This window comes from Panicum hallii, chromosome 3, assembly GCF_002211085.1.
Source record: "Panicum hallii strain FIL2 chromosome 3, PHallii_v3.1, whole genome shotgun sequence".
Classification (NCBI taxonomy): Eukaryota; Viridiplantae; Streptophyta; class Magnoliopsida; order Poales; family Poaceae; genus Panicum; species Panicum hallii.
In genome coordinates this window covers 6,792,423-6,819,667 of record NC_038044.1, presented here as the reverse complement: position 1 = coordinate 6,819,667, position 27,245 = coordinate 6,792,423, and the positions used below count along the sequence as shown (strand labels likewise).

At 44.5% G+C, this 27,245-nt stretch overlaps 4 protein-coding genes and 1 long non-coding RNA gene across 7 annotated transcripts; 1 reads left to right on the top strand and 4 right to left on the bottom strand.

Annotated features, from left to right (window-relative positions):
* Positions 1–1,206: 1,206 nt before the first annotated feature.
* Positions 1,207–7,226, bottom strand: LOC112885811. Of its 2 annotated transcripts, XR_003227276.1 has the most exons (7): positions 7,085–7,226; positions 6,657–6,835; positions 4,110–4,205; positions 3,729–4,032; positions 3,437–3,608; positions 2,069–2,193; positions 1,207–1,641 (listed from the first exon to the last, which is right to left on the bottom strand). It is a non-coding gene; the product is annotated as an uncharacterized LOC112885811 (long non-coding RNA). The 2 variants fall into 2 exon arrangements; XR_003227277.1 differs by lacking the exon at positions 3,729–4,032.
* On the top strand, positions 2,846–8,588 carry LOC112885809 (long chain acyl-CoA synthetase 1). The gene is made up of 20 exons (XM_025951464.1): positions 2,846–3,038; positions 3,456–3,639; positions 4,399–4,462; positions 4,568–4,657; positions 4,812–4,868; positions 4,963–5,011; positions 5,180–5,256; positions 5,344–5,383; positions 5,462–5,556; positions 5,724–5,891; positions 5,983–6,093; positions 6,187–6,274; positions 6,360–6,426; positions 6,510–6,585; positions 6,698–6,815; positions 7,233–7,478; positions 7,552–7,691; positions 7,782–7,964; positions 8,188–8,307; positions 8,394–8,588. The coding sequence occupies exons 2-20, from the start codon at positions 3,479–3,481 to the stop codon at positions 8,454–8,456; spliced, it is 2,013 nt and encodes a 670-aa protein (XP_025807249.1). The 5' UTR covers positions 2,846–3,038; positions 3,456–3,478; the 3' UTR covers positions 8,457–8,588.
* A 253-nt stretch (positions 8,589–8,841) lies between these two features.
* On the bottom strand, positions 8,842–11,697 carry LOC112885810 (pentatricopeptide repeat-containing protein At3g48810-like). Its single transcript, XM_025951465.1, has 2 exons — positions 9,697–11,697; positions 8,842–9,609 (listed from the first exon to the last, which is right to left on the bottom strand). Exon 1 carries the CDS (start codon positions 11,662–11,664, stop codon positions 9,721–9,723), a length of 1,944 nt encoding a protein of 647 aa, XP_025807250.1. The 5' UTR covers positions 11,665–11,697; the 3' UTR covers positions 8,842–9,609; positions 9,697–9,720.
* A 2,870-nt stretch (positions 11,698–14,567) lies between these two features.
* On the bottom strand, positions 14,568–18,150 carry LOC112887264. 2 transcript variants are annotated; one of them, XM_025953395.1, is made up of 4 exons: positions 17,928–18,150; positions 15,905–16,563; positions 15,099–15,246; positions 14,587–14,944 (listed from the first exon to the last, which is right to left on the bottom strand). In XM_025953395.1, the coding sequence occupies exons 2-4, from the start codon at positions 16,437–16,439 to the stop codon at positions 14,884–14,886; spliced, it is 744 nt and encodes a 247-aa protein (XP_025809180.1). In that variant the 5' UTR covers positions 16,440–16,563; positions 17,928–18,150; the 3' UTR covers positions 14,587–14,883. The 2 variants fall into 2 exon arrangements, with proteins under 2 accessions (XP_025809181.1, XP_025809180.1); XM_025953396.1 differs by lacking the exon at positions 17,928–18,150 and having other exon boundaries at positions 14,568–14,944.
* Positions 18,151–20,902: 2,752 nt separating this feature from the next.
* Positions 20,903–26,442, bottom strand: LOC112886950 (cycloeucalenol cycloisomerase). The gene is made up of 8 exons (XM_025952995.1): positions 26,320–26,442; positions 26,046–26,224; positions 25,764–25,847; positions 24,831–24,872; positions 24,284–24,394; positions 23,187–23,378; positions 22,172–22,269; positions 20,903–21,547 (listed from the first exon to the last, which is right to left on the bottom strand). The coding sequence occupies exons 1-8, from the start codon at positions 26,324–26,326 to the stop codon at positions 21,367–21,369; spliced, it is 894 nt and encodes a 297-aa protein (XP_025808780.1). The 5' UTR covers positions 26,327–26,442; the 3' UTR covers positions 20,903–21,366.
* Between the last annotated feature and the right edge of the window lie 803 nt (positions 26,443–27,245).

The following is a 27,245-nucleotide window of genomic DNA, read 5'->3' as shown; positions in this document are numbered from 1 at the left end:
GCATTCGGTGGTTGTAATGGTTTGGGTTGTGCCAATTTTGTTAGCTGGATTCAGCTTGTCTCATCATCTTTCTTAGTTCTACTCTCCTTTTGTGGTCTGCATCAGACCCTGCATACTTCTCCATCTTAGCGTATAGGCCGCTGAGAGTGGTGGGTGGCTCTCTTGATAGGTGAGAGGCTAGCAGCAGCCCAGCGATGCACTTTCGGATGGCCATGCTTTCAGGGAAGTTTGGTGTTTGTGCCTTCTTCTAGACAAACCTTTGGAAGTAGTCGTACAGGGGTTCCTTGTCCATTTGGAAGCATTGGAAGTTGTCAACCGCATCTGAGTCATATCATTTGAATCCTTGAAAATCTTGCTTTAGCTTGTATTTCAGGTCACTCCAGCTTAAGATTGACCTGGGCGGCACATAGGAGTACTAGGTGGAGGCAGGACTTTCGCAGGCCATGATGAATGATTTGGCCATGATGGGATCGTCCCCTCCAGCAGATGCTATTGTGGCATCATATGTCATGAGGAATTGGGTTGGGTCTACAGAGCCGTTGTATTTTGGCAGTGGGGTAGGCCTATAGCTTTGGGGCCATGGGAGCTGCTGTAGTGCCACTGATAGGGGCGAGGTGGGATCGAAGGTTTGTGGTGGCGGTGAAGGTGGGCGGGTATTTCTGTGGAAATGGTATCCTTCGTTGCGAAGGTTGTGGTTTTCTGTATGGCAGTTTTGGTTGTTGGGTATGCTTTCACCTTGCTCATATTCTTCATGAGCCCTATGAAGGTCCTCGAGTTCTGCTTGCACCTCTGCTAGCTTGGGCTTGGCATCTGCTAGCTGTTTGGCTTCCTAGGCTTCTTTTTGCCTTGCTACTACTCGAGCATTGACTTTGCCCTTTGCTTTTTCCAAGGCCTTGATTTTTTCCATGATCTCCGCTAAGATGGGTTCGGTTGACGGCCGTTGCTCAATGGTGTCTAGGAGAGTGGTGTTTGTTTGGCCGTTGGCGATTCGCTCTTGTATGGGAGGTAGAGTCTCTTCATTGGGGCTGATAGTGCTGGGAGCCGTGAGCTCGGGGTCGGTGTTTGTCCCGGAGCTCGCGGCCTTGTTCTTTTGTGGTGCTATCGAAGGTTGTTTACCCGAGTTGAGAACACGGTGGGCGTCTCTGTTGGGATCTGGTTCCCAAGCAGAAATGAGAATGGAAAAGTGCTCAATGAATCAACCTTGCATGTACTTATGACATCTTAAAATCATCCCTTGTACAGTGAAAATTGGGGGTATTTATACCCTCTTGTCTCCATTACATGATATCCGAAATACCCCTACCTGCCCAGAATATCCTTATGAGATTCCAGTCCAAAGGGCCTTTTGCTAGTTTGTAGTGTACAAATCAACTACTCTAAGTCAGTCCCGTTGTTTGCGTAATCCTGAAGCTTGCTCCCAACCTACAATCATCAGTGACCTTCGCCTTCGCCCGGGTTCGAAGGTCGCCCGTGCTGGTCAGCCGACACCATCAAGAAGTCCGTCGTTGGCGCGCCATGTGCTGCCCATAGGCTTCTCCAGAACTTCGGACTTGCAGGCTCCTCCCAGCGAAGGTTAGACATGGTCTCGTGCTCGCTTGTCCAGCCACTCGGCACCCTCGATCGCAGGCAGCGGGACTTTCCCTGCACAAAAGAAAGAAGGTGTGGGCCGGCTGACCTTCGGCGAGACCTTCGCGGAGGTGCAATCCCCAACAAGAGCTACGGACGTGTGTGTATAAAATGGAAAGGTACCAGGTACCATTGTTGGTTAGTTGCACCGGCAGCGTTAAGGCACTTGAACTTGAATCCTATTTTTACAACCAATCCAACACCCCAACCCAACCCCCCCATGTGTGCATCCGACTGGTATATGAGTGCCCAGACGAATTTTTTCGAGTCCAACACCTGCACCGGTGTCGGAGTAACACTCAGTTAGAGCTGTATCCCAGAGTGGCCAGGTCAGGTAAATTCAGATTTTATTGGTACCCAGGAGATGAAGGAAAGAAAGATAACAGCAAATTAGACAGAAAGCTGGGGACATCCAACAGAAGCCTTTGTAGTGTAATGTTACCTTACTTCCAACCACAAAGGGACGGACGTCGATGCTGAGAGGTCGCCAGTCACCAGTACCACAGCCATCATATCTCCAGACGGAGTGCGGACCGCTCGCTAGCTGCATCTCTATCTTCTCCTACACTGTGCAAGACAAAATTATTTTCTGTTATACATAAACATGGAACTATATCTATGCTCAGAAAAAAAAGGCTTTTGAATCTGTGAAGCACATGACGCTGCCTGACTTTGATCTCTTTCTGCGAACTAATGTCATGCTATCCGTGCCACTTTTTAAAATGAGCTTTCGTATGTTTCTGGGCTATGATCTCAGCGCCTTCGGTTTCCCATGAAACCGGGGCAGGCCATGTTTTTCTTTCCCTTCTTTTTCAAGCATAGAAAGTATACCATTTTGTTCATGGATAGTATCGCCACTACTGTATGGTTCTATTCCACGGCCTGATCCCAACAAACACCGGCTAAACCTCAAGTGTAAATCATGTGGATGGGTATTACAAAACATTCTTAGCATGTTAGTGCAGTGAAAAAACTTTGTGACGACTGACCTTACGGACCAACTGATAGGGAAAGGAGGGTACACTAGTTATTCCTGAGCCAACTACCTCTCTCTCTCTCTTTCTCTCTCTCTCTCTCTCTCTCTCTCTGTCTCTGCGCGTGCGTGTGATGACGCTCGATCTCTCTGTACGAAAGATCGACTGCTCACGCGCTAAGCACATAAAGCTTAATTTTTTGGAAGAATCTCTCTCTACACCTGGGCGTAAGCGGTTTCAGGTTCAGCGCTCGGTCTCTCAACATGCGGGCCCCACCGACGCCACTTCTCCATCGCCGCACAACTTTGCTTCGCCATGGCGCCCCTCTCAGCTTATATAGTAAAGAGACCTCTCTTCTTCCTCTCATCGACAGGGCATCAGTGCGAGCTTCTTCTCAACACGGTCCAAGAGCTCTACCCTTTCCAGCTCCCCTTGTCTGTAAGCTCTCTCTCTCTCTCTCTCTCTCTCTCTCTCTCTCTCTCTCTCTCTCTCTCTCTCTCTCTCTTCGGGGATTGCATCCAGTAAACAAATAAGTTTGATCAACAAAACCTGAAAGTCAACAATGTTCTTCGACTAGACACGCACACAAGGATATCTTTTTCTAATAATGTCAAATAGGATCTTAGAGGAGCTATAAACTCTGAAATAGTCTTCCGTGGAAGTTTCCTCTCCTCACTACTATTCAACTCCATGCTTAGTAGATTTTTTTTCCTCTCTTTTTCTTAGCACATACGAAACTTTCAGTTCACACAATTTTTTGGCAATTACTGTACTTCAAAAACATCTTTTAAGGGAGTCACAGAGTGACAGAATCCAAAGTTCTGAGATGAACTAACCTTGAGTTCTGGATGTTAGAGGCTTTGACGCCATCCTAAGAGATGGAGGCGAATCCGAAGAACATCTTCACGATTAAAGTGGAAGATGGGAAGCCCGGCAAAGACGGTCACCCAGCGGCAGGGCCAGTGTTCCGGAGCATACTGGCCAAGGATGGATTCCCACAGCTTGAGCCTGACATGAAAACATCATGGGATGTGTTCAGGTAACGCACAACTGAAACAATAATAAAGCTCACTTGTCTAATTTTATATGCTTCTTTAGTTTCTGTTACAAATTTGCAGTGTTACACACCTTTTTATCAATGACAAAGGCAAAGGCAGTAGTAAGCAATAATTTAAACAGAATACTTCCAACTCTTCCAGTATATGCCATCCATCTTTATGTTCCACACATGCTTGGTTGTCTACTGCCGTTCAGAAAATATGATTATAGTTTTTCGTATCAGCACATATATGACTTTGAGTAGTACGAGATGTTTCTTTTTGTAGCCACCAAAGCAAATTTCTGCACTAAAAGCCTAAAACTTGAAGTGTTCTCTGTACTGTAAGGATCTTTTGTGCTCCATCCTTTTCTCTGTTTACTCTTTCTGCATAAACTGTTTAAATTTGAAAGAATCTTCAGGGGTAGTTGGATTCAAGTAGCACTTGCTATGAAACGGAAATTGAAACATACCATAGCATGGCATCAACAATTCAATAAGCATGTCCAGCATTAGGCTTGAAGTAATGTTGTGCCTAGTTGAACTTCATCTGACATCTTTTAGAGAACCTGTAGATTATAATGCCAAAGAGTAAATCAAAAGACATTTCAACTTCATATAGAATGTAATTTAGCATACCATACAAGGAAACTTTTTTACTCATAATGTGTGGAAAATAATTGATGCAAAAAAATGGCTGAGTATAATTATGTACAGTGCTAAGAAAATCTTAATAACCACCCTTTCCTTGTGTTCATGCAGGGTAGCAGCAGACAAGTATCCCAACAACCGGATGCTTGGGTGGCGTCCACTTAAAGATGGAGTGGTACGCTCACATAAATGATAGGGTCGTGCATATTATGTATCTGGTCTTTCTTAATTTATAATTTTCTGTTTAATTGGTGAAAACTTCTCTGTTTCCATTTTCTAGCCAGGGCCCTACTTGTGGAAATCATACAAGGAGGTCTATGATGAAGTGCTGCAAGTTGGCTCTGCATTGCAGCAGCTCGGAGTGCAACCAGTAAGAGCATAAACTTAAGCTAACTTTCAACTCCAAGTATTAGGCTCTATTCCAGTGTTGGTAAATTGGGCTCTGCATATGTCGTATAGATCCTGTACCGTTCACATGAACCAGGCAAACTAATGATTCTTTGTTTGACTTACACTGGTACTAGGGTTCCAGGGTTGGAATCTATGGATCCAATTGCCCTCAGTGGATAGTGGCAATGCAGGTAACCATCAGTGACTTATATGAATGTTAATTGTTAATTTCCTCTATCTCCTCCTTTCCAAATAAAAATGTTAATCCACAATAAACTTTTGCAGGCTTGCAATGGCTACAGTCTAATCTGTGTCCCACTATACGATACTTTAGGTAAGTTGGAAACCATTAAATAGTACTGGACCCTCAAAATAGAATGTTTCAGATTGATTAATAAAAATATTTGAAATGCATATGTTTTTTATTAAAAAACATACGTTTTTAATAAAAAACATGCCATGCATTAGGATTTTAGCATTAATAACTTTCCATGGTGTACAGGTGCAGGAGCTGTTGACTACATTATTGATCATGCTGAGATTGATGTTATCTTCATACAGGACAAGAAAATAAAAGAGGTATAATCAAGATGGATCAACTATGTCACTATCTTTAGTATTTTTCATCTTGAATTCTGACATTACATGAGAGCTTTTCATGTGCAGATACTATCCCCAAATTGCAAGTCTGCTAAGAGGCTAAAAGGTAAGCAAAGGCAATAGGGCCCATTTGTAATTTGGAAAGACTATATTTTCAAACATCATTATCCAAATATGGATACAGCATTGGTGGCATTCACTTCGGCAACAAGGGAGCAGATCAAAGATGCAGATGAGATTGGGATGAAAGTGTACTCCTGGGATGATTTCTTAAAAGTGGTAGGTACATATATTGTACAATGTTTACAATTAACCCTATGAAATCTACGGGAAAAAATCTATCAGTCAGTTATGTAGTCACGTTTGTAAAGTTTATATTTGTAATGAACTAACAATGTTTTAATGGCATATATGTGTTGAGTGAGCATCGGAATTGGATTTTTCAGGGAAAAGTTAATCCTTGTCAACCTTGCCCTCCGCAAGAAAATGATATATGTACTATCATGTATACAAGTGGAACAAGCGGACAGCCCAAAGGTGTGATGCTGACCCATGAAAGCCATGCCCTGTATGTAAAAGGAGTGGACCTCTTTATGGATCAGTTTGATGATAAGGTCACTCCCTTCCCTTAAATTTTTACTGCTCCAAATATGATTCAATAAATTGTTCCATTTTATGCCTAACTCGGTGCCTTCATATAATCAGATGACAACAGATGATGTCTTTCTATCCTTTCTCCCACTTGCTCACATTCTTGACCGCATGATCGAAGAGTATTTCTTTCACAAAGGAGCCTCAATTGGCTATTACCACGGAGTGAGTCAATCCACTATACATTAGCCTTTCTAATCATACAAGTAGTCATTCGTCATCATTAAAAAGCACAATCAAATATTTCCTTTTCTTCAGGATTTGAATGCCTTAAGGGACGATATCCAGGAGCTAAAGCCAACTCTACTAGTTGGGGTACCCCGAGTGTACGAAAGAATTTATGAAGGTAGTGAAATTAGAACGTATCTGTATTCTGTATAATTTAAGCTCATAATTTGTTAACTCGGACAACCCATTATGACTGGCTCTAGGTATCTTAAAAGCCATTGCGGAACTCAGACCACTTAGAAGGGTGATTTTTAATGCTTTGTACAACCGGTAAGTGGTTTAGCATCATGAGTTCCATCAAGCTGCAAATCAGTTATGTCTGCTTAGTGCTTACTGTAGCTTTTGTAATCCAGCAAACTGGCAAGCATGAAATCAGGCTACTCACACAAAACTGCTTCACCTTTTGCGGACATGCTGGCTTTTCGCAAGGTTCCATGTTCCTTAGGCATAAGTATCTAACTGAGAAAAAAAGTCTCTAGAGTCAAAGAAGCAGTACTCACAATTTCTATACTGGGTACTTCCTTGTCATTTGCTTGATTAGGTCAAGGCAAGGCTTGGAGGTCGTCTTCGCTTATTAATCTCAGGAGGGGCTCCATTAAGTACTGAGATTGAAGAGTTCTTGAGAGTGACCACCTGTGCATACTTTATCCAAGGCTATGGTAATACTTTCTACAGTTTCCTGTAGCATCGAAACAAAGTTACTGATTCAATCTTAAAAAGGAATACCTTAGGCTGTTTCGCAATGTTTATCATAGAGAAATAGGTAGAGAGTAGAGTGTAATAAAAGAGAATTAAACACTTTTAATGCCAATTACTTGTCTATGTTGAGCTCAGGTTTCCTTTTTACTATCCTAGTCCTATGATATGAATCACAATTTCATAATTTTCACTGCAAATACTAGTTTTCTGAGAACTTTTGCCGACTTACTGTGTGAAGTATTTAGCTTTATAGCACTTGCTTGCACCTTACTCCTTATAACAAGAAGCAAGATCTTTTAGGACATCTGTTTTTCTGGTTGTAAATCCTGTGTAGCCAAAAGAAACCAATGAGGTTGGATTTCTTGGTCTTTGCTCAGGTTTAACAGAAACACTGGGACCTAGCACAGTCTGCTATATTGATGACATGGCCCTGGTTGGAAGTGTTGGCGTACCTGCCACTTACACTGAAATACGACTGGAAGAAGTACCTGAGATGGGCTATGATCCACTTGGTGTCCCTTCACGAGGTGAAATCTGCATCCGAGGGAAGTCTGTCTTTGCTGGGTACTACAAAAATCCTGAGCTCACAAACGAAGCCATTGTTGATGGATGGTTTCATACAGGTGAATAATTAATTTAACCAAAAAAATAGATAAGGTTCTGCAATAGAATGCTTAGACACACTCTTATTTTCAGGCGACATTGGAGAGATGACCCCGGATGGAATCCTGAAGGTAATTGACCGAAAAAAGAACATATTTAAGATGTCACAGGGGGAATATGTTGCAGTTGAGTACCTCGAGAAAGTATATGGCTTCCCTCCACTTGTTGAAGATGTAAGAAAAAAAATTGAGTGGATATAGTAAATTGAATTAAGAGAGAATACTGGTCAACATCTAATACTATCATTTCCGTCCTTCCTCTAGATCTGGGTATATGGGGACAGCTTCAGATCAAATTTAGTTGCAGTAGTCAATCCACATGAAGAAAACACCATGAAGTGGGCAGAGTCCAACGGCTACAAAGGGTCTTTCAGTGAAATCTGCAAACTTGAAGGCCTTAAGGAGTATATCCTGAAAGAGCTGGCAGCTATTGCACAGAAGAACAAGGTAAGGTCATCTATTCACTCTGACAGACTTATTGGATGGATTAAATACTTTATCATGTCACACCTTAAATTATCATAAGTAGCAATGGATGTGCCTTTTTCCTGCATTTGTATAAGAAAAGAAAAGAGTAAGTATCTTAGTTCTGTAGAATTCTTGCGTTTCACCCTTTCGCTGCATTTCTGATTGTTCCATATGGTAACCCTCATTGTGTTCCACAAATCAGCTACGAGGTTTCGAGTACATCAAAGGCATAGTGTTGGATCCTATACCTTTTGACATTGAAAGGGATCTGGTGACAGCAACAATGAAGAAGAGAAGAAACAATATGCTGAAATATTACCAGGTGAGGCAGACGAGACTCTTGATCTTTTCCAGTCGGCCTTTCTTGCTGATTTTGAGTAGTTCTAATCCGATGTTCTGTATGTGCAGTCCGAGATCGATACAATATACAAAAAGCTGGAAACACAGAAGAATGCTGCCAAAGCTAATTGAAATATGTGTCCTATTTTATCGTAAGCTGAAAAGAAGGGAAACATCGTTGTAAATCTTGTATTGAACCTTGACAATCAACTACTCAGGGCTATTTGATATGTATATGGTGCCATTGTATAGCTACAGTGATCATATGAGTCTCAACCAGGGTTCTGAAGATCTTCACCAACCAGCTGGCGAACCGAAACTAACCTAGCATCTTTTTTGAAAACATCGAGCCACTTCACCCCACTGTCCAAAACGTGGCGTCCTAGCCCATACAGGCAGTGCTCAGACACTGTTTTTCACGCTCCCGCCTTGCCTTAACCCATATGAGCAGAAAGCATCGCCATGTCGCGGTGTCACCTGCCTAGCACCTAGGGCTTACCAGATTCTTACTTCAAACTCCAAATCAGTTTCTAAAAGACTATAACCCCTTATGAATTTGCATTATAGTTATAGATAATGGAAAATTTTCTAAGAAACCATTGTGTCCAAGAAACATTTTTGTCTGTGTCTCCATGTCCCTATGTAAATAAGCATGACGAGAGTGCAGAAGCTACTAGTAACCTTATTTTGGAAAGCATCTCGTACAAAAGTTTACTAGTAAGAGTGTAAGTGTCATCTGGGGCCTCTACAGCCGGCATAACAAGAAGAAAATCACGGCAGCAGAAGGTTTAGCGAAGGCTTAGGCGATAAGCTATTTTGTTAGCTAGCTAGCTTGGATAATAAGTTTGTGCATGGGCTCAGCAGCATATAAGCCCTGACCCTGAGTGGTTTAGTTAGGCAGAAGATTGTAATCCATCTCTTCGTCATTGCCCTGCCATCACGGTGTGCCATCGAGCTGCCATCACAGCTCCGCCATGCCGTTATGGTCCAGGGCTGTGTCCCCCTACCACTTTCAAGTACAATCTTCGCCCTCGTGCATTCATCCCATTGTACTCCCGTGACAGTAAGACCAAGTGCTAACGACTTGAACAGAGAACATATGCCGATGGTAAATAATAACTATCCATGACTGAAATTTTCAAAGTTCTCAGGAAACATTGAATTTTGCACAGTGCACTGTAATTGATTCTACTACACAGTGATAGAACAAGTGAAGCAGATTATGCGAGTTTGACTGATGCCTCCTAATGAAACCTCAAGGAACATCTTCAAAACCTCAACTCATCTGATTATTGTCATCGGAATATTAATAAATGAGATGTAATTTGCTCATTGTGATAAAAGATTGTTAAAGTTACATAATTTAACATACCTCAAAGAATGGCAATAGTGAACCTCAGATCCCTGCCGATAATTCTGTGGTAATATGCTGGAGCAAATCAATTGGTTCAATGCAGCCAAGGTTTCTAAAAGCTCCACGGACCAACACATTCCATGTTGCTGTATTTGGATGTATACCTTCGTATAACATTTTTAGTAGATACACCGTGGCATCTTCCATCCTATGCTGATTGCAAAGCTCTGCCATCAGAATAGTGTATGCAACTATGTTCCGAGGGCAGTTCACTGCATTCATCCCACCTAACATCCAAGCAGCCATCCTGATTTTCCCTTCCTTGCAGTAAGCATGAATCATTGCATTGAAGGTAAATGCATCTGGTTGGATTCCTTGAACTATCATTCTCCCCAGAAACAGCATAGCTTCTCTGCTCATTTTCATCTGACAAAGACCGCTTACTACAGTGTTGTATGTTACTAGACTCAACTCCATGCCATGGTTTCTCATCTCGATCACCATTTGAAGAGCGTCTTCACGGTTTCCCTCTCTAAAAAGACCATGAAGCAAATCGTTATAGGTCCAATCATTTGGCGGGCATCCATGCCTTCTCATCTCATGGAGCACACCTAGAGCTCTCCTGACTCTTCCACAGTCGCACAGGTTTCTGATCAACGTGTTGAAAGTCACTGTGTTAGGAAGACAATTTTCAAGTAGCATCTTATCAATAAGATTCTCAGCCTGATCAAACATCAACTTCTTGCAAAACACATCCACCATGTTCGTGTAAACAACAACATTTGGCTTGCAACCAGCACCTGTCATGTCATTCCATATTGACATGGCACCATCTAGGTCCCCAGCTTTGGAGAAACCATCAATAAGAGTGGAGTAGGTCCTCACATCAGGAAAACAGCCATGTTGCTCCATGCCATAGAGAACAGACAATGCTCCCTTGAGATCACCAATGCTGCAAAGGCCACGGATGAGAACATTGTAAGATACCGTTGACGGTGCCCATCCTTCAGCCACCATCCATTTCCACATGCGTAGTGCATCATGGAAACATCCACTATCGAAGAGACCTTTCACCAACACAGTGAATGTTGGGACATTTGGAGTGCATCCGGTGACCACCATCCTAGCCAGAACGGCGCATGCCATCCTCAGCTCCCTGGCCTTGCAGAACGCGTCAACTATAGTTGTGTAAGTGATCACATTAGGCCGCAATCCTCTCTGAATCATCTTCTCGACAATCAAAAACACGTCCTGCATCCTGAATTCGCTGCACAGAGCTAGAACAACGGCATTGTATGAGGCGCACACTGGCGGCGCCACAGCCAGCACCTCTCTGGCCTCGTCCACCCTGCCATGCTTGCACAGCGCGGATACGATGGTGGCGTGGGACACATCGTCCGGGGGACACCCCTTCCTGGCCATTTCGTCGAGCATCCTGCGCGCGGCCCCGACCCGGTTGTTCTGGCACAGCGCCTTGACCAGCAGGTTGTAGGTGAACACGTTGGGCTCGACGCCGTCTCGTTTCATGTTCTCGTAGACCGGCACGACGGCCGCGATCATGTTCTCCCGCAGCAACGCGTCGATGAGGTGGTTGTAGAGCCGCGGCGCGGTGGGGCGCGCGCAGCCGAGGTCGTGGACCGCGCGGTAGAACGTCTTGAGCGCGCGGTCGGGCGCCCCCGCACGGGCGAAGGCGCCGATGGCGGCGACGAGGGCGCCCTCGGTGCAGGGCACCCCGCGGAGCCGCATCTCCTGCAGCGCGAGCTGCACGCCGTCCACGTCACCCGCCGCCGCGAGCCGCTTGACCGCCGCCTCGTGGGCTCTCGCAGCGTCCCCGGCGCCCAGCGCCGGAGGCAGACCCGCCCCCCGTGGAAGATCCTCTGCATTATTCCTCCATGGGAGGCTAGAGTTCGCCGCCGCCGTGCAGAAGTGGCGGCTGCGGTGGCAGCAGAGCCCCCTGAGAAGGAGGCGGCATTTGATCGAACACATGGCGCGCAGGTGAGGTCCGTTCGAATGCGCGGGGTCGTTGGCGCGTTGTTGATGATATGGGGGCAGTTTTGGAAATTACGATGAGGTCGGGTTCCTTGCGCGAATTTGCCTCGTCCGGTACTCGATCATACGGTTTACTGGGGGCCCACCCAATTGGGATCGCAGAGATGAATTTTTTTTAAAAAAGGGTTAAAAAAAATTTTAAATTCGAAAAAGGGGTGCCGATTTGGAAAATTTCTAAAAATGGGTACTTCCCGCCCATCCAAAGGGCGGGAGGCGTGGGGCCGGAGGTTCCCGCCCATCCAACGGGCGGGAGGGACCTGTTCGCAAATAAGAAAAAAAATTTATTCGCGAAGAGGGACCTCCCGCCCAACCAACGGGCGGGAGGTCCCTTTTCGCGAATAAGAAACTTTTCTTATTCGCGAACAGGCCCCTCCCGCGGCGGCAAAGGCATCCCGCCCGCCCAACGGGCGGGATGTGCCCTTTTCTTATTTTTTATTCGAATTTATATTTTATAAACTATTTAAAATTCATATTTTTTCAAATACAAAATTTTTATTCACCATACTCTCGTGTAAATCAAAGTTGTGTAAATTATACGAAATTAGTCATGTAAATCAAAGTTGATCGAAATGATAATTATAAAGGACTTACAGCTCGAACTGGCGGCAGTACCGCTGGACGCTGCGTGCGATGCTGCAGAGGTCGATGGGCCAGCTGTGTATACGTGGGCGGACGCATGAGATGAACTGGAGGCCCTCTCGTCATCTCTGCTGCAACACGCCAGTGCACGTAACGCTCGCGTCAAGTTACCATGAATCCGACGAAAGCTCTCTTTGTACTGTGCCTCCGATACACGTACTCCACGGTCAAACAACGTGATCTGAGATGCAGCTTCGACCTCCGTGCAGTGGATCAGATCGATCTGCATGAGTAATGAGAAGCAGAGTAATATTGTTATTGATTTTTTTAAAAAAATTTATATGTATATAAAAAAGTATGGCAAATAATTTGAAAAAAATATGAATTTTAAATAGTTTATAAAATATAAATTCGACCAAAAATAAGAAAAGAGCACATCCCGCCCGTTGGGCGGGCGGGATGCCTTTGCCGCCGCGGGAGGGGCCTGTTTGCGAATAAGAAAAGTTTCTTATTCGCGAAAAGGGACCTCCCGCCCGTTGGTTGGGCGGGAGGTCCCTCTTCGCGAATAAATTTTTTTCTTATTTGCGAACAGGCCCCTCCCGCCCGTTGGATGGGCGGGAACCTCCGGCCCCACGCCTCCCGCCCGTTGGAAGGGCGGGAAGTACCCATTTTTAGAAATTTTCCAAATCGGCACCCCTTTTTCGAATTTAAATTTTTTTTTAACCCTTTTTTAAAAAAAATTCCGCAGAGATCGCGATCGATTTGGGCCCTGGTAGCACAATGGCCGGTGTAGCCCATACACGCGAGAGAAATGAGCCATCTCAATCAAAAAGATTCGGCCCAATGTTCCACTCATGTAAGAAGACCCTGTGTCCATTCTCCATTTGTCTCACTAGTTTTCCTTTTTCAATATAATAATGGAATAAAGATCCCTCGTACAATGACGCATAGCTATGCTGGCTCGAGAAAAATAAAATTAAGGAGGTAGTTAGTCAACTAAGTTTTGGAGAATAAATGAATTATACTAGCTCTCTCACACATACCCAATACCACACTCACACACCTGTATGCAAGCTAAATCCTACTCATACACTTGCACTCACGTGCCTGCCTTGAAGAGATAGTCTCGAATATTAGTTTCCAGCATGTGTTGAGACTACAGCAGTCCAGAAAAATTTCTGAAAAATTTCCTGAAATAGGCTTTCGAAGGGCTTCGAACCTTGGACCTCATACTGAGATCTAGTGCTGCCAAGGCTTCTGATAATCAACTGGTCCCAGGCCCGTCCGCAATTATACTAGCTCTCTCGATGTTGTATTTTCTACTCCTTTTAAATTATACGTAGTTTTGATTTTTTATATATAATTTTTAATGTTTTATATCTACATATAATGCAAACAAAAACTACATATTAGAAAAGTTAAGATAACCTATAATTTGAACGGAGAAAGTATATTATAAGGATAACATAGACGCCGATTAGTCTATTACACACCCAACCACAACTTGCATGTACGACCAAGTTCGAAGCCATCTATCCTAGGTCAAATAGTCAATGAACATTAAGGTCGACACATCATGGTAGCGAGATCTAGTGCTTTTACTTAACCAGTTCAAGTAAGTCTAACTCGCAAAGTGAGCCCATAAACGCGTCTCACCAGCCGGTTCAGAAAGCTGTGCCGTCCGCTTGGGAAGCAATGTCATGTGGCATTTACCACTAGAGCACTCAAAACACAGACAGACAGAGATCTAGTGCTTGTGCAGGTGTACTCCATCTGCGCAAGTCAACTCACGAAGCGTGCAGACGTGTTACGCTGTCACAAACAGACGCGTCGTGCTGGCTGGTTCTCACAAGTTGTGTCAGTCTGGTCAGCAAGCAATGCCATGTGGAACTTACCATTTACAACACTGAAAAATGCACACGGAGACGGGAGACAGAAACCTGTGGATCCGATCTGATCATCTGAATCGTATCTGATCAGATCATCCAGCGATCTCTGGAACAAATACCTGGAGCATCCACGCTACGCACAGTGGGCAGCAGATCTACAACCTGTATGCATCTTCCCTGGATCTCACTTAAACAGTCTGGACTGTGGAGTCTGAGCTGAGAATTTCCAGCTGCAGCAGATGCTCCTGTGAATCTAGCTCTTTAACATTCTGAACTGATACTTTTTTCAGTTAACCTCCGCACATGAACAGCAGCCGGCCACAGCATACACCGGGCACCACAAATCTCAGCACAAGACTAACACATGCGGCATTTGCACAGAACAAGGTGGTGCATCAGATGAGCTTTCATTATTAAGCGCAAACCTTTATTATTGTAATCGGACATACAGCTTGCTTTGCTTTGCTCTCTTCACTAAGTGCCGTGACCAAAGGGCACGGCAGCCATACAGTCCACTAGTTAGCGTACGACCCAGGCGCACAACACACTAGGAGTTCATTTTTACAGCGAGGAGGATGGCGCCTCGAGGAAGAGCGCTAACGGTCTTGGAAAATTTACATAACGCGGGTCGAGACAAGGCTTCAAAATGTGGCGAGTTTTGAGGCGCGGTGGTGGCCGCCAGGTGCCATCATCGAGCCAACCTTCTCGCTTGGTTATGATTCGCCAGCGTCGAGACCGCTTCTACATTACTGCAAAGGTGGAAGAAAACATTGGGGTCAGCTTCAGATAAAGCATGGTATGTAACATTTCCAGAAAGTACTGAAAGTTCGATGCTAAACAGAAAAAAAAATTGCACCAAGCATTCCCAGACATATATATGCTAAGAAAACCAAGTTCACTTACTCCGGAGCTGCAGTGGTCACACTGGGTGGTCTCACATTAGAATGGTTCTTCTTGTAGAACCTGATGGAGATCAGACTGCTATGTGCTCTAATTGATGATTCAGGAGATCCATGGAAGCTTACGGCCGAACCATGTCCTGAGAAAAAACCTGCAAAATCCACATGAGGAGCTTTGAGGAAATGTTTTCTGATGAATCAACTCTAGTATTACTATTACGTGGTTTCACTATCACTACCGCTGCGTTATTCTTTGGATCAACATGCCATAATCTAAAACATTTATCGTGACAAAAGTTGGCAGTGTTGCAGGAGTTATATCAAGTAGCAACTGAAAGTTCATTGCTGAGTATTTTTGTCGATCTTGTCTTAAATTAGTTTCATATTCAATTCGAAAACATATTATGAGAAGTAATAAAAGGAGAATCGAACATACAAAGCAAATTAAAGCAAACAATCTAGCCTTTTTAACATTACTGCAGGGCAGATGACATCTGCTGAGAACATAAGCTTACAAAGTCCAGTACCCAGGCTATCCTAAAAGGGCAGGGCAATATAGAACTTATGAAAGTCTAACAATATATTCTCTGGCAATTATGTAACTAATTTTGCTAAAGTTTGACAGGATATTTAACTGTGAAGCGAATGCAGCAATTTTGCATTAGCAGCTATCAATATAGCAACAGAAAAGAATTTCTACTTGACATGGTTGGTCTGGGGTTAATCAAGGTTTTATTCATGATATAAACTTCTGCTCATTACAAGTATGTCAAACAACTGTATCCCTAACAGTGAACTAATTTGGTATACCTTGCCAGAGTATGACGACACAGAAGATAATGGTAATGATCAGTGGGCATAAGTTGCCACCTGATGCCCCTTGTTTGGCATTCTTCATCTTCTTCAAAGCCTTCATTCGCTCAATCCTCGCCTTTTTCAACATTGCAAGCTCACTCAATTCATTGAGGAGCTTTTGGTCAGAAACATCCAATGGTGTAGGTGTCAACGGCCTTGGTGGCCGTGGTGGCTTTTTTGACCTCTTCTTCTTTGCTTTCTCCCCTCCTGAACTGTCCAGAAGGCCCAGCTTCTCCTCCCCTTCAGACTTCCTGTCGTCTCCATTTTTAGCAACAGCATCTGAAGCAGGAGGGGAGCAATCCATGTGCTGATTCTTGTCATCCTTCATACATCCATTGGCACCCACGCAATTATTCCACACACCATTAGACAATGTTCTTCCGTGACCTACTGAGAAACTAGCATCCACACCATTGTTATGATTGCTTATTGCAGCGCCATTGCCACTCTCCAGGTCGACCAAAGCATCCTGATCACCCTTAACCTCCATCAGCACTGCAAAAACTTGTGTACTTGGATCTAACGCATCAATAGGAAAAACTCTCTTATACTAGGAATCAAGAATCAGAGTTCCCCTGTCAATCAAGAGAAATTGCCTCTGAAATACCAACTACCTGTGGAGATAAGTTAGGCAGAAATTAGGTTACTCCAGTTAAAAATTCTAAATCAGGGGATAGGTGTAACCAAAGAATGAATCAAACAAGAAACAGTTTCAAACTTCCCTACCTGAATTACCAAACCAAAACACCCAGCGGATTCCTAGAAAGCCTAACCATTACAAGAAAATCACACATGTAACGCATGTTAGGACTCATGGAACGAGGGCAGCAAAATAAAGGAGGTTGCTTCCTAACAAGAGGTGGTACAAAGAGAGAAAACAGGCTGCCTAAATTAAGCAGAAGCGCGGGAGGGAAACACGCAAAGGTGGCAACTTTTATCCTCGTTTAACGCCACAAGCAAGGCCGCTGCAGCCGTTCTCCCTCCCCTCGGTTACCTCCCTTTCACACGAGGCTTTGCAAGCAAACAAAGCATGGCATTGCTTACACATGGCAATCTCTTCTGCTTGCATTTTTTTTTTCTTTTTGAAGAAAAAAAGTTGCTAAGCTAGGCTAAGCAGGGCATCGAAACTAACTACTCCTTATCGCAAGAAACGTCCCATTTGGAGCAATGGTATCCGCATTTTGGTCGTGGCAGAAAGGGAATGCTATTTCTTACCCAGACTACTCCAAAAATGGAGGCCGGCCCATCACCATTTCGAGTCAGGCACAACTCCATATGAGAAAACAGGAGGGCGCAACTAAATCATCCACCGAAACAGGGCAAGGACAAACCAAGCATGCACATAAGAACTCATCACCAGTCAGAAAACTAACTAATCTTCTTTTTCGTTACACCTAAACTGAATGGCAGTTAAAAAGCATGGGGAAAGAGAAGAGAAAAAAAAGAAACAAAAAACTTTGATTTGGCACCTGAAGCGTTAGGTGACCAAACAGAACCGGAAGAATCCTTCGAATTTGCTGGACAATTGGCAGCCAGAGCATGCAGAAATGACGAGGGGAAGAGGACACGCGGTAGGACGAGGTCAGGTACGGCCTACGGTCCAAGCTCGCCGCTCCACCGAGCTTATCCTGTAACAAGAATCCGACACGGAAAAAGACAAGCGAACACGCGCATTTTTGGCGCACGAATTTTTGGCGGAGGCTGTTGGAGAGGTGGGGAAATGCAGGAAAAGCCCCTATCTGTAGGTAAAATCCTAGAGGAGATAGGCTCCCAGGAACACCGCGATTCCATCCAAAATTGCAGCTTTTAGGCTCACGCACACACCACCCCTGCAAGAAGGGGATAAAAACCACACACTCGCCACCCAAATCACGCCCCAAATCCCCTGAATTCCTCAAAAATCACAGCTTTCCCCCCATATAAACAACGAGCAGCTGAGAAATCCGAGAAGAGGAAACGGTAACAGCAGGAGCCCTACCTACAGAGCTGCAGCGGCCACGGCGCGCGCTCCCATGGCGATCCCCCCGCCGAATCGAGAACTCCCTGGCCTGCGCGGCCACGAACGCGTGGGCAACGGGACGGAAGTGAGGGAGGAGGGGAGCGGAGAGTGCTTGGGGATCGAGGAGGGGGGAGGAAGGCAGAGTGGGGGTGTGGGGTCCCGTGCGTCCCGGGGCAGGGCTGGGTTGGGTTGGGTTGGAAGCATCCAGATTTGCCCGCCTGCTGCCTCGGGGATCACGCGGTATTTAATCCCGTTCCTCCCGCAGAACCCATCGCCGGCCGTCGGATCGCCAAATGGGTGATCCGCACCGTGATCGCGCTGGTGCTTCATTTCTGCCTCCTCTTCTCTCATTCTAAATTTAGCACACTGATCTCCGGGAGGAGAAAAGGGGTTCCTTTGTCCTCACACCGAAAATCCGCTTTTGGTTCTCTGTATTTTGGTGATGGATAGCCTGCTTTCTCTCGATTATTAGTGGAGCCACATTTTGCCAACTTTTTTAGCTGCCATTAGAAATGGGACAAGCCATCTAGTAAGAGTGTGACTGGGCTTTTTAAAGAACCACATCTAAGTCAAACATTGGCATTGTCTACGAGGTCAAACTTAAAATTTGTGTCATATCAAATAAGACTATTTACATTTGGATTTTAGAGGTTGCTAACCGAAGTAGAAAAATGCTTGACTAAGGATAAACAAAATTCATGTATATTTGTGACCAATGGGCACATGTTTTATACAATTCAGTCTCTAATATGGCTATGAATCGAGGTGTAGATATATCATGGCGAACGGACCTGCTTAAAATTTACCTCGTGGTTTTGGGTAAACAAGCACTAGTAGCAGGATTTGCTCGATGGTAGCGCTGGAATGAGGGTGTGTTCGTTTTCCATTATAGAGGTCTAAAAATTTTAGAGTGCTTACTCCCTCTAAAGAATCGCGGTCTTATTAGAGGCCGGATTAGAGGGCTGTTCGGTGTCAGGTCTCTAAAGTTTAGATGTTTCAGATTTTAGAGGGGTGTAACGAACAGACCCTGAGTCCATAAAAGTGCAAGATGCTGGTTGGTTTTTCTTTAATCGCGCAGCCCAAGGTTTTGCTGAACCCTTGTCACGGAGCCCACGGAGAAAGGGAACCGAAGACCTTGCACGTGCGCGTCGGTCTCGACGCCGCTCTCCGCCGGCGTCAGCTAGCCAGCTGCTTCCAATGGATAAAAACCAAAAATACTCTGTTATTTTAAAGCGATTGACGCAGACTTCCGAGGAAACACCCCCGTCGGGCGTGATTTCGCGAGAGCGGAGGACGATCCGCCGGAGATTGATACCCCGGTGACGTACATAGAGGGCTACTCTAACCTCTAGCCTTTATTTAAAATGCTCTCAGAATTAAAAATTAAAATATCCTGTAGTCATTGAGGGATGCCATAAGGATGGACAATTATAATGCAGTAAGCTGCTCAGACTCTAACAAGTGTAGCTCTGATGAATATCTACTGCATGATTGATATTATCATCTAGATAACGATGAAGAATAATCCAACTTTAACATATTGCCTCAAAGCGAATTCTGCTATGGACTAGCACTTGAGAGTTGAGATATGATGCAGACATGTAGTGTGGCATCACTGGACTGGAGCTACCACCCCTCCGGAGAGGGAAAGAGCAGGAGCAGCTTCATTGTCACCATTCAATGGTGCTGTCCGCAGAAGATTTTAAAACTCGTGTGGGGTCTGACCGAGGACATGATCAGATGAGATAAACCAGGGTCTGCTGGCCGTAGCCTGCTAGTAGATGTTGGCCAGCTCAAGCAAGGAGCCGTCGCAGTGAGTGCTACACCTGTCCTCCCTACGTGCCAAGCACAAGGGTAAGGACCCTGAGTCCTGACCAACCGACGGAAAGGATAATACTTCTAGCAAGACCTTCTCCTTCGTAAATATTATTCTGCTAGCAAGACCTTTTTTTGTCAATATTTTTTTCTGTAGCAAGAGTTGAATCAACCTCACCCGTTGATCTTGAAGCAGACTTGTTAAATTTCTTTGAGGTATTAGAAGATGAAAGCTTTCTGCCTGGATGGGTGCTTTTAGGTTATCCTCCATTGCTGGCCCTTTTTCGCACGGCTTTTGTTCCCGCCTTTTGTTATTGTTGCTACACGCACTTTTCCGCCTCGATGGAAAAAGTGATTTCAGGACAATTAAGTGCCTCGCAATCCATTACTAGTTAAGCTGTGCCGTGTGCTTCTGGCAGATTTGGATGCGCTTTTCCTTCTCCTCTCTCTCTTGGGGACCGGTGGATTGATGATGATCCTCTCCATCTTGCAGTGGGCCACGCCACACGTGTTGCTGCTGCCCCCCCCCCCCCACCCCCTCTTCCTGCGTCGGCGTCGGCGTCGGCGCCGGAGCGTCGGGAGCCCAGAGCAGGGTCCTCGAGTGCCAGCCACTAGCTGACTAGCGTGATGTTTGCCGTGGACTGGAAGCACTCACTCGCTGTATGACTGTATGCCCGTCTTCTCCATCATGTAGGTGCGTGCGTCGATCTCTCTCTCTCTCTCTCTCTCTCTCGTGATTTGGATAAATTGACGAATGAATTGGATCGCTAGTGTTTGTTTCTCCATGGAGATAGCATGATTAGATCGTTGCCTTTCTGTGTGGCACCACCACCTATCTGCCACTAGTTGCTACTCCACAACTTGATGTGTAGTTATAACACTGATTCGTGGCCCAAAGGAGTACACTGTACAGGCCATGGCCCATGGGCAAGTGTTTCTTCCTTATCATTTTGGAATAATAGATTTAACAATTTTGGATATACTAACACCATTTTGACATTTGCGTACGTAAACATGCTGCTGCTTCACGAATGACGAGCTTAATGCCAAAAGATATGTTGTTTGACGATCCTTCACAACTGAAGTTAACTAGGTGGGCAGCTTGAATGAAAAAAAAATAAAGGAACGATCACCACTGCTGGAATGCACACTTGACGATAGCTATTATTATTATTTCTATGAAATGGGTGGCAACAATGAAATGCAAAACAAAACACACACACACACACACAAAATCATTCCCCTCTCTACAACATTGTTACGGAACACGGGAAGGCGAAGCTACGTCGTACAGATAGACTACAGAGACATGCAAATTACTGCTCTGCACGACACTTTATTCAGTACTAACTTCACCTGTTGCTAATGCACCCTAGCAAAGACCAGGGAAAATTCAGCAGAGTACCTACTACCAGTATGGCATGGACCTGATACATAACATTACAACACGACAACAAGCAAATACCCACGATGTCACAGGCGCTCTACACTTCACATCACGACATCATGCCTCCGGTGCAGCCTCAGGAGAGGAGGATTTTATCAGTTCCCCAATAACGCTCGTGGAAACGCAGGATAATTGCAGCTTCCCAAATCAGGTGCTTTAGTTCTGCGCCTGGAACCATGCGAGCCCTGGCTGACCGCACTGCCTCGACTCGGGGATGGGCACTATTGGCCCCAAAAATATGCGCCACAGGTCCAGTATTATCGTAACAAGCATCGCTGCGCCTAAAGAGTCAACAGCTACCCTGGACAGGTTCCACTTCTCATCTTTCTCATCGATCCTGAATCACAAGTAGCAGAGGCTCACTAAGTTGCAAAGAGGTTATGATGATTATCTGTGTTTTCTATAAAACAGCACTGAACCAAATCATAGCCACGACTTGTCAACTAAATTAAATCATGGCAAGTGCTATTGGTCTTCATGACAAGTGTTATGCATCTCAATAATTCACAGTGCTATTGATTCCCTTATTTCTTAAGTTGATGACTGGAAAGTCATAGGTTTGATACATGATATTATTTGGTTACTTAATCTCAGGCTAAAAATTATTCTTCACATAGACAAAACATAGATCAACAAAATTCACAGAACTCAAGGAACCGAAACTCCCACATACCCAGCTAAAAATGCTGTGTAAATTCATACTATTTTGGGGCTTGAGGGTTGAGAGGTGCCACACATGTTCAATACATCTTAGTATAAATAGATGTTTTGGTAAACTTAAGACAGATAAAACAGTCTAATTTAGTAGTTATCAAAGGCAAACAGCTTGGTGGATAAAGCACAAAGAAATAGTAGTTGATGATGAAGGGGAGTAAATGCATTCAAGTACAAGAAATTGATAAAAAGAATATCATTAGGAACTAGTTGATCATATTCATATCTAAGTTAGATTGAAGTTTACCTTGAAAACATTGGGAAGCTGACAATGAAGTATATTGCATAGAACAATGAACCTACTTTGTACATTATATCCCGATCAACGAATTCATAATACGGGAACTGCAAAAGTCAGCAGAAAACATCAACCGCATGGGAAAACAAGAAAGAGACATACAGTGACATATATCTACAAAGTACAAACATAAACGCTCGGGTTCTTAGATAGCATTCTTGAAACATGAAAAGCAAGATCATTTGTATTTGGTTTCATAAGCAGGCCATCTTATCAAACATACACCGCGTCAACTATGCCCAGAAATAAAATGTACCGAACATGCAACTTGTACCTGCCCAAACTTATGGTCAGATTTGAATATTTATCCTAAATTTAGTATATATAGTTAATCCAAATGAACCCTGACTCTTTCATTATGCAGGCTACCAATTATACATTCAAGCTATATTTTTCCACTTGACTAATAGGAAGCATGTCATGCCAAAAGGAATTGATAGATGGATGCTCTCAATTAGTTAAACTCCACGATTATTGTCACATGATCTGATGATAATACACCCAGTACTTTACTTACAATGATTTAATCAAAACAATAATCTTCTCTCTTGAGTACAACAATGGTCAAATGAAACTAATACATTGTGTTCTGGGAAAATAATGGGAACTAGCACATCATGCAAATTTGCAACTGATGGTACATGCACATGACTTACTGAAATAATGAGTCTTAAAAAACATGGATTATTTAGAAGCTTTATGTTACATTGTCAACGACTATGTATGTCCAAATGACCTGATTCCTGAACTGTCTACCAGGTCCAGCATGCAAACATTAGAAATGATATGCATATGCCCAATGGACTAAGCAAGGGATATACAGAAACACCACTACAAATTGGTGACCATTAAACCCTTTACTGTAATAAGGCATGAACTCATCAAACACGGTATATTAAAAGGAAAATTAGTTTGCTAGAACTAGAAATCAGGAAGTTAGCTAGAAATATACGCTCGAACATACATTTGCAATGGCTAGGGTCTCCAGGTATGCTATGAAGTATGAAAGTGCCAAAATCCATGCAGCTTCAAATAACCACCGAATAGACTGTGGTAAGTGAGCTGTAGAGTGACGTAATCTGCGGAGTGTCATATTTGACGCCATATGATAGAACAGGAAACAAGCATGAGTCAGGAGAAACGTCGTATGGGGTACCTGAAACATGAAAGTAATTTAAAAAACATTACAAATTATAGATACCACTAGAACAATGATCTATGATTAACTCAGCAAAATGGGCACAAAGGTTCTTGGACACATTTGCGAGAAGTAATTTGTGTAGTACTCGGATTAAATTTGTATTAAGAAAGAATTGACAAAAGCAGAAAGGTGATTATAATCCATGGATTGCACAACAAAGGGGTCTTTTTTTGTAGAATATACATGCCAGGTAGCTAACTAGTTTCTATTGTCACCTATTTTGAGTTTTCGATGAAAGGAAGCTGATGGAAGGGTGTATTTTACGTAGGAAGAGAAGTAAGCATGCACATTTGCATTATCAGATTCAAGTACAATAAAACATTCAGAAAAGGTGCTAATATAGGTGAACCCTGCAAAACTGGATGCAAATCTTGATACCAGAGTTGTTCCATATGATAAGTAAATACCATTTTTTTGGCCAATTACTGGAAGGAAAGAAACAGGTGCATTGTAGCCCCCACCTTGTTTATGAAAAATTATTGGTAATACATAGTTATATGTTACTATGATATCACATCAAATTTCAGTAGAGCTTAGAGAAAGGTAGAGAGAGCTGGAACTAGACCTTACTTTCCCAAAACGCCATGGATAGGATACACAATCTCACTAAACCAGCTGAGCCACAACACCGGAAAAACTAACATTGAATTGACCTAAACTTATCTAAGATAGAGAAATTTCAATTTAACTGCTCTTACATAGGATCGCAAACACGAAAACCTCAACTTATGCTATCACATGCATGTTGGCACACATGATAACAAATCCCAGTCTTATAACTGTGCATGTGTACAATAGAGATGCCACTGCAAATGAGGGATAACATCAACACGAACAACTTAAAGGCCATCAAATCTTACATTATTCATCCGCCATGATGGAAAAGTATACGAAGCACCAAGAACCGTGAAGAAGTAATGTGTCCAGAAGTAGTTACCAACATAGCTAAAAATTATAATCCAGATATTAGCCTGCAATGATAAGATGCGTTTAGGATTTAGCAAATAATGTTAAAAAGATAAATTAACCAACAAATCCTCACAACCCAAAAGGAGTCCATAAACAATTGAGAACTAGTACAAGACTAGTTCCTTGTATTAGGCTATTACTAGATGGCTACAGAATCATTAGAGTAACTGCAAACTAAATTTAGATTATAAATAGTTTTAGAAGAGCCAATTCATCATAGAAAAATTGACAAAAATCCAAATATCCATTATATGCCACCAAGGATTTTTTTTCCAGCACTCGCCAGATCAAACTGCAACTCATTAAAGTTAACTAGCTGAAATTTTAGGACCCGATGTACAGTAAGAAATACAATTTACAAAATGTTGACCTATTAAGTGAAAATAACTATTTATAGAACATAAATTGTCACAAATGATTCACAGACAGAATAATTACCTTGACCCAGTATCGATCTTTCAAACTTCTAACACTATCTGCCTGAAAAGTGAAAGTACAGATGAATTAGTTTGTGAACATATGAATTCTCTTTATGTTAAGAAGAAAGGTTCACATTAAATAGTCTTACGAAAATGACTCCATTTTTAATACAAAAATGAATTGCTGTATCTTTAAGGGTACAAAAAAGTCAAACACCAGCTCTTTTCTTTTCATCTCCAGAATGATAGCCAGCATGTAAACTGGAAGTAAAGTAATGGAATGACAGAACAAGGGCAAACGTTCAGGAGTAGCCTGAAGCAATGAGGACACACGAACATGAGACCTGGTATGAATTGTACAAATCACCCATATGGTTGTCTTCACGAATACATAGAAAATGAACCTGTTTTGATACATGATTAAAAAAATAACCAGGTCCTCTCAAAGGTGGAAAGAAGAGCGCATCTAGTGTTTGTTCCAGCATAGTGAGCCCGCAAGCTAAATGTTTCCAGCTGCACCAGTAGCAGCAACTTAGGCATACCATTGGACATGTGGCTGACAGATGTGAAACACTGAAACGTCTGAGCAGAGGGGGAAAAAATAGGCAAAAGGACCCATACTGGTGTGGGCTTAAATCTCAAGATCTGGCAACAACAAAGCATCATCAATCTAACTCTCTCCCCATACCAAGCATTTAATATTTTGCTTCCTACCCAGCCATAACGCACAAAGACAAGCGCCACTCTAGATTCTCAGTATTATGCCTATGTTGTTGCATATAGGCACTCAGTGTTTCTCGATTGCATGGTTTTTTGGTCTCACCTACTGGTAGATGCCTGATACATATCAGTGAAATTACATATACATTGTCCTCTAAAGAATGACAATGACATAGAGCAAATGTTGACGAGCTGATAGAGACGAGGGAACAGGAGGGTGTTATTTATTTACCTTCCCTACAAGGAAGAGGGGGATGAGGAACGCCGGCACGGTGGACACCAATCCGAGAATCAGATATTCCAGCTCCGTGAACCTCTGCACATGGCACAAGAAACCAAGACGGCCTTAGATAATTTAATAATTTATCCGCTCACCCACTCCACTCCAAGAACACCGCATCCCAATCTCCTGGCCACATCCGAGATCCAACAGATCGGATCGAGGACCCGACCAATGAACCATGAACCGATAACCAAACCAAGCATGCGGCCTCAGATCAACCAGGAGGAGTACCTCGTAGAGCTTGAAGGGGACGACGACGCCGAGGCAGAGCGTGAGCCAGAAGGGCGTGTAGAGCAGGAAGAAGGCCTCCCCCCAGCGCTTGCTCCCGTCCGCGGCCAGCCACGCGCTCCTCCTCCCCGCGCCTCCGCCGCCGCCCCTGGCCCTCGCCCCCGCCGCCAGCCGCAGCGCAGCTGCGAGAGGAGGAGAGGAGAGGAGAACCCGGTCAGGTGCGCGGACGGGCGCCGCCGGAAGCGCGCGCGGGCGGGCGGGCGGGCGTGGGACACACCTGCCATTGGCGGGCTGGTTCCGTTGCGCGCTGGACGCCGGCCGAGGAAGGATCCGATCGAATCCGAGTCGCTGCCGGGCTCCGCGGCCAGCGGGGAGTGGGTGAGCGGCAGAGGCTTCACTGTGAGGAGGATGGAGACGGCTAGAAAAATGGGGATATAGATGTCTAGAAAAGCCCGCGGCCCGGCGGCCCGCCCGAAAGCATGGATCTATGGCCCGGTCCGAACCTGACTAGCCCGGCCTTCATAGTGCCTGAGCTGGCACGTCCCGTTAGTGCCAGGCGTGGCTGCCACCCCAGCACGCCGGGCGGCCCAACCTGGTACGGAGAATATAGGTCGATTCGCTGGCGGCCCGCTACCCTCCCCAACGAGCCAACGGTTAGGAGCGAGCAGGCCAACCCATTGGTCAAGAGGCGAGGGGAGGCATAACCTCCCCCAGTCCCCCTTCCGGTCCCCCGGCAGCCGTTCGCCTCGCCCCTCGAACCCTAATCCCAATCCCCGCCTCCTCACCTCCTCACCTCTCTCCTCCGCGAGACCTTACCTTCTCCGCCGTCGGTGACTCGCCTCCGGTTTAACCTCATCTCCGGTGAGTAGATGTATATGTAGGCATCGCCGCCTCATCTCCTTGTCGCCTCGCCTTCCTCTGTTCTCTTCCTCTCCTCCTCCGGCCCCAAACCCTAATCCCAATCCCCGCCTCCTCACCTCCTCGCCTCTCTCTTCCGCGAGACCTTGCCTTCTCCGCCGCCGATGACTCGTCTCCGGTTTCCCCTCATCTCCGGTGAGTAGATGTACATGTAGACCTCGCCGCCTCGTCCCCTCGTCGCCTCACCTTCCTCTATCCTCTTCCTCTCCTCCTCCCCCAGTCCAGTCCACCACATGCCCGCACCGCATCTCGCCGTCGGCCGTCGTCTCTCCGGCTCCGGGCTCC

What these genes read in the sequence shown, in the direction of transcription:
- LOC112885809 (XM_025951464.1), top strand. Translation starts at nt 3,479, where the DNA reads ATGGAGGCGAATCCGAAGAACATCTTCACGATTAAAGTGGAAGATGGG. An exon ending in GTACGAAAGAATTTATGAAG is followed by an intron (nt 6,275 to 6,359) that starts GTAGTGAAATTA and finishes GACTGGCTCTAG; the next exon opens with GTATCTTAAAAGCCATTGCG. An exon ending in CTATTGCACAGAAGAACAAG is followed by an intron (nt 7,965 to 8,187) that starts GTAAGGTCATCT and finishes TCCACAAATCAG; the next exon opens with CTACGAGGTTTCGAGTACAT.
- LOC112885810 (XM_025951465.1), bottom strand. Translation starts at nt 11,664, where the DNA reads ATGTGTTCGATCAAATGCCGCCTCCTTCTCAGGGGGCTCTGCTGCCAC.
- LOC112887264 (XM_025953395.1), bottom strand. Translation starts at nt 16,439, where the DNA reads ATGGAGGTTAAGGGTGATCAGGATGCTTTGGTCGACCTGGAGAGTGGC. An exon ending in TGTCGTCATACTCTGGCAAG is followed by an intron (nt 15,247 to 15,904) that starts GTATACCAAATT and finishes TGGATTTTGCAG; the next exon opens with GTTTTTTCTCAGGACATGGT. An exon ending in GTGACCACTGCAGCTCCGGA is followed by an intron (nt 14,945 to 15,098) that starts GTAAGTGAACTT and finishes CCACCTTTGCAG; the next exon opens with TAATGTAGAAGCGGTCTCGA.
- LOC112886950 (XM_025952995.1), bottom strand. An exon ending in TCCCCTTCAAGCTCTACGAG is followed by an intron (nt 25,848 to 26,045) that starts GTACTCCTCCTG and finishes TGCCATGTGCAG; the next exon opens with AGGTTCACGGAGCTGGAATA. An exon ending in AGCTTCCCAATGTTTTCAAG is followed by an intron (nt 21,548 to 22,171) that starts GTAAACTTCAAT and finishes CTTGTGATTCAG; the next exon opens with GATCGATGAGAAAGATGAGA.